This window comes from Galeopterus variegatus, unplaced genomic scaffold, assembly GCF_000696425.1.
Source record: "Galeopterus variegatus unplaced genomic scaffold, G_variegatus-3.0.2 Scaffold1855, whole genome shotgun sequence".
NCBI classification, from domain to species: domain Eukaryota; kingdom Metazoa; phylum Chordata; class Mammalia; order Dermoptera; family Cynocephalidae; genus Galeopterus; species Galeopterus variegatus.
Genome location: NW_007727966.1, coordinates 55,719 through 63,931, shown reverse-complemented (window position 1 = coordinate 63,931; position 8,213 = coordinate 55,719). Strand labels below are relative to the sequence as shown.

Genomic DNA, 8,213 nt, shown 5'->3' with positions numbered 1-8,213 from the left:
GGGGTCCCGGGCGCGGTCGTGGCAGCGAGCCTGTTTCCTGAGCAGGTCCTCGGCGCGCTGCTGGCCGAGGCGCTGGTCCACCGTGGGCTCGGCGGCCCGGCTCTTGTTGGTGTTGTTGTTACGGTTTTCCTGCGGATCCACCACCAGCGGCCGGTCCAGGTGGGTCTTCATGTCGGGCCGCAGGTGGCGGGCGTAGGTGGCCTTCCAGCGCTCGTCGGGGTCCATCTCACTGTACAGGGCCTCCCGGCTGGCCAGCAGGTTCTGTTTCCGCATCTCGCTGGTCCGCTGCTCCCACACGGACTTGGCTGGCTTCTGATTTTTCTGTTGTTCCTTCCTGCAAGGGGAAGGACACAGGGGTCAGAGCCAGGCTGGGCCCTGTGCCTGGACGGTGGACTCGGGCTCATGGGCATCTCGGTTCAGATGGGTGTCTTGGCCTGGCCAGATGACTCACCTGGCTAAGATGCTGAGGCGAATGGGTGTCTCAGCCCAGCTAGGGTTCTCACACTCAGCCTGGTTAGACATCTCACCTTAACAGGTGTCTTGGCCCAGGTGGGCATCTTAACCCGGGTAGGTGTCTCACCCTGGGTGGACGACTCAACCTGGCTGGACGTCTTAGGCTAAGGGATGTGTCAGCCCAGGTGGGTGCCCTGTCCTCCTTTCTACCCCTCTTGCAGCACATGAACCACGGGGTACAACCTTAATATTGAAAATATCTTAACCTCTAAGTTGGCCAATCATAGGGATGCTGGCCTGGAGCAGGTTTCAGAAGTCCCCGTGGTGCCTGCATGATCCTTTAGTTCTGGGTTATGGGTGGTCTGGGGTCCCAGGGAGAGATCAGGGCAGCCAGGGTCAGCAATTGGGAGTTTCAGGCAATGCCTATTTACCCACCAGAGCAAAGCAGCCAGTGGGGCTGCTGTGGTGAGTGTCAGCCAGGCTGGAACTCTGTTGGGGCACACACAGATTTTCCAGGGGGTCCGTGGGCATTGACAGTTTTATACAGACCTTTGCTTTTTATAGGCTGCTTTCCAAAACTGGCATGCCTGAGCATGAGCCTTCCTGGGCTCCCCTCTCATGGTCACCACCTCCCACTTTGGGAAAGAAGCCCCCTCCCCATTGTCCTGTGATGCTCTGCCCTACAGTGTGCAGAATCCCTGGTCCACCCAACAAAGACACAAGTAGAACATCAGTGTCAGTGAAACTTGCTTTTAATCAAGACACCTTAATGCTCACTGCCTCACCACCTCTGATCCACCAGCAAACTGTCTGCTCTGCCTTCACGATCTGCCTAGAATCCAGCTACATCCATCACCTCCTGGGTCACCACCCTGGTCCAGCCCTCACTGTCTCCTTTGCATGAGCCAATTCAGTCACCTCCAACCTGGTCTCCCAGCCTGGATCCCACCCTTGCCTCCCACAGTCTGTTCCCCTAACAGCAGCCAGATGGCGCCTGTGAATACCTGAATCAGGTCCTGCCTCTCCTCTGCTCAAGAACCCTCCATGGCTCCCGCCTGATTTGGAGCAAAAACCCAAGTCGTCCCTGTGGCCCACGAGGCCCTGCATTAATCTTCCTGTCACGTCCTTGCCTTTTTCTCCCTTACTCCCCGCCTTTGCTCACTCTATTCCATCCACACTAAACACGGGAACATTCCTATCTCAGAACCTTTGCATATACTGTTTCCTCTGCCTGGGATGCTGTTCCCCAGACTCCTCATGACTCCCCCCTCACCTCCTTGAGGCCATGTCACCTTCTAGGTGAGGCCTTCCCTGACAACTTTATTTAAAATCACAACTCTTTCAACTTCTAGCATTTCCTCCATCCCTTCTCTGCTTTATTTTTCTCTATAGTTCTGTCACCTTCTAACAATAATATATAACTTAGTTATTTCACTTATTGTCTCTCTCCCTGATTAGAATAGCTACACAAAGGCGGGATTCCCCCCAGCCCCCGTTAACGCTGCATCCCCAGCAGTTAGAACAGTGCTAGGCACATAGTAGGTGGTAACTAAATATTTATTGAGTGAAAGTGGGTGAGAGGGCAGAGCTATCTCTTCCTGAAGCTCAAACCTCTCAGGAAAACCCTCACCCCTCCCCAAATCCATAGTGGGAGAGTATGGAGGCTGAGGAGCTGGAGTAGCATCTCGGGGGTTGGGGACACTTACACAGCTATGGACATGTTGGCCGCAGACAGAGGACTCACTTCGGCCACCTCTTTGGCTTTCTGTAGGGCGAGTTTCTGGTTGGCTACCTCTTCTTCTTCTTGCTCGTCCTAAAAGGCACACAGCATCCCTGTCCACAAAACATGAACTAGGCCTTGGGGCCTCACATCTGACTCTGTTGCTGGCCAAAGGCAACGTATGAGATATTAAAAAACAGGTCTGGCCTGGGTGTCGACCAATCAGAACCTAGGCCCCTTGATCGTAATGGGCACCCGATATCAGTTAAGTGTACTGCCGCCCCCTTCACGTACACGCTTGCCATCCAGCTCATCATCAACACTACTTTAACATACAGCCAGAAGAAAAAAAAAAATGAAGAGATCCTCTTCCCTCCCCACAATGAAGAGGGTCCCACACCCTTTCTCGAGCTGGAAAGCAATGCACAAATTTTCCTCTTCCTATACTTTCTGGGCAGTTTGATCTCTCTGAACTGACTTTGAAAAAACACCCACTAGCCTGACATATAGAAAAGTCTGGTGTCCTGTAACTCATGCCATCCACTGCCAACAGCCCCCAGAAGGAGAATCAGGGGAGGAATTTATATCCCCAGCCCCCATAACAGGAAGGCAGGGGAGAGAAAGCCGGGCACTTAAACCCAGCCAAATGCCCAGGGCACTGTTCCCTGGTTAGGTTCACAGAGGAGGAGGATGGGGGAATACGTTTTAAAAATACATACAGAAAAAGACGTTTTTGGACTTTAAATCCTTCTTCAGCCTTCATGCAGGGCCTCATTCGTAAAACAGAAAAGCCAACAAAGAAAAAGCAAAGAAAAAGCAACGAGAAAGAAATGGCCAGAAACAAACCCGCCGGTAAGAAAATTCATGCAGTAGCGGGGGCAGCTCTCCCCCTGTGCTCAGAATCTCTGGGGCAAGAAGCAACCTTACCACCTTGGAAATGGTCAGATCAGGACACTGTTGGTGACAACACCAACCTGCTCCCACAGGTCCTTCCCCTCTCCTGGTACCACACCCAACATCTCTCAGAGCCAGATCCCTGGACCACCTGCCTCAATAACACTGAAAATGCAGATTCCCAGGCCCCCTGAAGAACCTACAGAACCAGGGCTGGGCCCTAGAATCTGAATTTTCAACAAGCTCCCAGGTGATTATGAAACACTCAAGTTTAAGCAATCAGTGCACAGTGTTTAAGAGCACAAGTTCCAGACCCAGACCACCTAGGTTCAAATCCCAGCTTCGATAGTTACTGCTGTGTGACCTTAGGCAAGTCTCTTGACCTCTCTGTGCCTCATAGTCTTGATCTAAAATTTCAACACCCCCCAACTGTTCCTACTTCACGTTTCTCATTAGCACTCATCCCCATCTGACAAGCTATGTATTTTTACAACTTTATCTTATTTCTCGTCTGTCTCCCCCAGTTGAATCCGTGCTCCATGAAGGCAGAGATTTTTGCCTGTTTTGTTCACTGCTGTGTCTCTGGCTCCTAGACCAGGGTCTGGCTCACAGTAGGTGCTCAATAAATGCTTACAGAATGAATGATGAAATCTGTAAAACAGTGCCCCGAGAAACTTGCCTTCTGAGGTTTCCATGAGGATTAGATGAGATTAAAACACATCAGAGGCTTAGTGGGGTACCTGCCACATATTAAATGCATAAGAAATGCTCATGAAATAAATGAAGGAAAGAAGCAGGGTGTGGAGGGGAGTGTCCATATCTCACAGGAGAGAGATGAGCTGGCCTTTTCCCCTTCTCTCCTATTCCCTCCCTTTCTGGCATCCCCTCTCCTCTGTGCCAGCCCCTGAGGATGGGCTCTTGGAACCTGGATGAGTTCATAGCTGGATCAGCCCCCTGATCAGCCACGCCAGCCGACTCCACAGTGGCCAGGCCTGTGGCTGTGTGCTTGGGATGGCAGAGACTTCCGTTTCCCCCCAGTTGGAGCTGGGGCCGGGAAATTCTTTCTCCCTCCTGCCAGGACTGGCAGATGGAGGGTTGGCAATGTCTGCTTGGTTCAGTTCAGTTTCGTGAACATGTTCTGAATACCTTGAGGCACTGGGGATTGGGGCTACAAAGCTGAGATAGGCCCCAGGGCTGGCAGGAAGACCCTGTACATGTTACACATTCTCTTAATTTGATGGTGCTGCTGGAGAGAGGCTTAGGCAGGACCACGGCTAGCTCCTAAGATGCCTTTGTTCCCCACATCCACCTCCCAAATTGCAAAATGGTGCCCTCTCTGGTGTTCCTTCTCCTGGGCTGATGCACCTGCCCCTGGACACATAGGTCGAATTCCAGCCCCCACGTGCCCCTTTGCGCAGGTTCCTTTGTGCAGTGCGCAACCTATTCAACCATTCCCAGAGGCCCTGCTCATGGGCTTTCCTGGGGCATGAGCTGTGTGACTGAAAGCAATGTTGCCTCCTCTGTGCTTATTTGAGTGGACCTGACTCCCAGGGAGTTCAAGGCTGCCCTAAGGGTCAAGTGGCACCATTTTTTGCCTGGATAATTCGCTATTAGTGATCATGAATAAAAACTTAGTTTCACCTCATATAAATGGTTCTTTCTCCCTCAATCTCCCAATTTCCTCTGGTCTCATTTCTTCCTCTTTTCTCTGACTTTTGCGGGGGTGGGTTACATCTCTGCTCCTTGCAGCTCCTAGTTGTGTGGCAAGGTCACTTAACCTCTCTGGGCCTCAGTTTCCCCACTTGTGAAAGAGGGATAAGAGTAACTCCCTATCTCATATGCTTGCTGGTGCCTGGCACACAGACGGACAATGACATTTTTCTGTGGTTGTGATTATTTTTATTTTTATTATTACCTGTTGGGCTAGGGCTCCAATCCCAGCCTTTCCTCTACCAGCTATGTAAATTGACGGCTCTAGTCCGGGACCCAACTCATGCCAACTAACAAAGGCTACCTTTATTGAGCACTTACTGTGTACTAAGAACTGTGCTGAGCCCTTGACATGCATAGCACAATGCTATAAATAGCAGCTGCTATTATCATGCCATTGGAGGCAAGTGACTTTACCTTTATAAGCCTCAGTCTCCCCTTCTGCAAAAAGGAGATAACAGCAGTGCCTGGCACCACAAGCATTGTATAATTTGTTTTGGCTCCCACTTGGAAGTGAAGTGCAGAAAGCACTCCATCTGTCCAGCTCCCAAGCACACGGGGACACAGCTTGAGCCTCAGGTCCCTGTGTAGGCTATTCTCCATCTGCCCCCAGACCCACTCTCCGTCCCCCCAGGAGGTGGACCTGTATGGACCACATCACTGACTCTCCTGTCACTTCCAACTGGTTTGGCCCATGGGAAGCTCCAGCAAGAAGGCAGAGGGACAGAGAAGGTGGGGCACGTACTGGCCACTCCATCTGTGCCTTGCTATGGTTCTAGGTTCTCTTAGGTCACAGGGCCTGTGGCAGCCCCTTTTCCTCAGCTCCAGCTCTGGGTGGGTCTCCACAACACCATTCCCTGTCCCACCCTTTCAGGCCTAGGGTGGTGACAGCACCCTCTAGCCTGGGAGCCACATCATTCTTTGGAGGCCCTGCCCATTCCCTGTAAACGGGCTGTTCGGTCCAGCTTGCCATCTGTTTTCTGCAAACTCTCTGGCTTCTCCTTTCCACCCCCTTTGTAGAACCAGCTTGATTGGGGACAGTCTGTTTCTAGGAGCCGGGTAGAGGTGCCTTACCCCGCATGGTGCATCCAGGGCAAAAGCTCTGACTCCGTCCCTGTGCCCCCACCCCCATCCCCGTCCTGATCTGCCATGAGCAGGTGGTAACTTTGCCAGAGAAACATTCTCCCACCGCCTCCACCTTGGTGAGCTCCTGGGCGTTGGCCAGATTGTCCACAGCGATGGCCAAGAACACATTCAGGAGAGTGTCTGCAAGCACCCGAGTCAGGGAAAGCAGCCACTGGAAGGACGCCACTCGGACCCTAGAGATCTGGGTCTCCTCAGCCCCCTCCCCGACCCGTCACTCTGCCAGAAGTCCAGGCCTGTCCCCACCTCCACGCTTGAAGGATACAGTTCCCGAAGAGCGTCAGGACAATGAAATAGATGGAGAACACCATGCCGCCCTGCACGCCCCCCTGAGACTTGATCCCATCGTACATGACCTCGTTCCAGTCCTCGCCTGTCAGGATCTGAAAGGGGAGGGAAAGACACACAGCCAACCCCCCTCTCAGCCACGGGCCCCTCGGAGACGCAGCTGTGGAGACGGAATCTGCCCGCCCGATCCCCAGGCCCAGGAGGTCTTTGCAAACCCTGCCCAGCTCATGGGGCTGGTCTCCGTCTCCTGTGGGCTCTTCCTTGGCTTTTGTCCTTGTTTGCGAGTGGAAAGGGCCGTCCCTACATTGAGAGGCTCTCGGCCGCACCCTGGGGGAGTCACAAACCGTCCTGTAACTGTCTTCCCTGATGCAATAAGAGGATTTGCTATGGACTTGAACTGTATCCCTCCTCTCAATTCACATGTTGAAGCCCTAACCCTCAATGGGATGGTATTTGGGGACGGGGACTTTGGGAAGTAATTAGGGTTAGATGAGAAGCTGGTTTGGGCTGACCCCATGGGGATCAATCCCCTCGCCCTGGAATATGGGACCGGGATCTCTTCAGACCTGGAGGATGGTGGGTGCATTAACCACGCCTTTTATTTTCTGTATTTCTGAAGCTTTGACATCTGGATGTTTGCTGACTGGAGGGACAGCCCCTCCCAGGACTAGCCAGTCCCTAGAGATAGTAAACACTTTAGCCCGAGCACTCTCGTCACATGCAAACAAACCCATCCACACTCCAGACCTCCACCACTTCCTTTCTGAAACTCTCACATTCCGGGCTACTATCCACCTGCCTTAGTCCCCCCAGGGCCAGGTACCAGACAACTAGGGAGAGCCCTTTGCCCCAAAGCTACCGAAAGGATCCAAACTAGCCAATCCTAAGCTTGTTTATTCTGCCTCGCCTGTTCCTTCCCATGGAAAACACAATCCAGGCTCTTGCCCATGTTTTCCCCTCTTCTTCTGCCTCCAGACTGACCCTGAGGCCTCCCCATGGCATGGCATGTCCCCTCTCTTGGAATCTGTGAGTTTAACAAACTGTCTTTTTTTCTTTTCTTTTTTTGGCAGCTGGCTGGTGCAGGTACTGAGGATGGAACCCTGGACCTTGGTGTTATCAGCATCATGCTTTAACCCACTGAGCCGACAGCCAGCCCAACGAACTATCTTTACAATGGCATTCATCTCCTGGTCTTTTGGCCTCACCATATCTGAATAATAATAAAATCTGTGTTTTAAAACAGTGGGAAAAGGCAGTGTAGACAAGGAGGAATTAAGGGAAACCCCTCGGACACCGAGCAGGCACATTAATCTTTGACACTAAGAGGTATTGGCCCATGGAGCCGAGTGAAGGCCGTACCTGAAACACCGTCATTATTGCTGCTGGAAAAGTGTCGAAGTTGGTGGGAGGAGTCCCTTCATCAAAATTAAACCTGCAGGGGGACACAGACATTCCACGTTGGCCCAGGTGCTCTGAGGGTTTGACTCAGCATCTTGTCTCCAAGGCAATGTCTCCAGCATCTCTGTCTGCAGGAGGACACCCTGAGTGGTACTCAGGGCCCTGCCCGTCTGGGTGACTGCAATGGGTATCTGGGCCATGGGGTGGGTAGCTTGCATGGTGGAGCTGGGTGTGGGTCTCCAGATGCACCGAGTGGCTGGACCCCAGGGAAGCAGAAGTTGGAGATTTTGCTGAGTACTTACTGGCCGCCGAAGAGCTGCATTCCTAAAAGGGCAAAGACGACGATGAACAGGAAAAGTAGAAACAACAGGCTGATGATGGATTTCATGGAGTTGAGAAGAGACACGACCAGGTTTCTGAGAGATGCCCAGTACCTGCCGACACAGGCCGGGTGGAGGGGTCAGGACAGGCCAGGGAAGCAGGAGCTGGGAGTCAGCCCTTGAGGCATGATGCTGGAGGTGGCTCCATCCCACCCCCCATCCCTGCCCCCGTCAGGATGTCAAGGAACCTCAAAGACTTACTTTGTGACTTTGAAAATACGCAATAA

The 8,213-nt window shown here is 52.5% G+C and overlaps 1 protein-coding gene across 1 annotated transcript in view; it reads right to left on the bottom strand.

The window, feature by feature from the left end:
• CACNA1A (calcium channel, voltage-dependent, P/Q type, alpha 1A subunit) overlaps positions 1 to 8,213 on the bottom strand; it is a 125,554-nt gene that overhangs the window by 68,833 nt on the left and 48,508 nt on the right. The window contains exons 10-15 of the mRNA XM_008579320.1: positions 7,909 to 8,040; positions 7,568 to 7,640; positions 6,186 to 6,303; positions 5,976 to 6,043; positions 2,160 to 2,266; positions 31 to 334 (exon numbers count right to left, since the gene is read on the bottom strand). Of these exons, the coding sequence (XP_008577542.1) occupies positions 31 to 334; positions 2,160 to 2,266; positions 5,976 to 6,043; positions 6,186 to 6,303; positions 7,568 to 7,640; positions 7,909 to 8,040 (802 nt within the window). The remainder of the gene's footprint in view (positions 1 to 30; positions 335 to 2,159; positions 2,267 to 5,975; positions 6,044 to 6,185; positions 6,304 to 7,567; positions 7,641 to 7,908; positions 8,041 to 8,213) is intronic.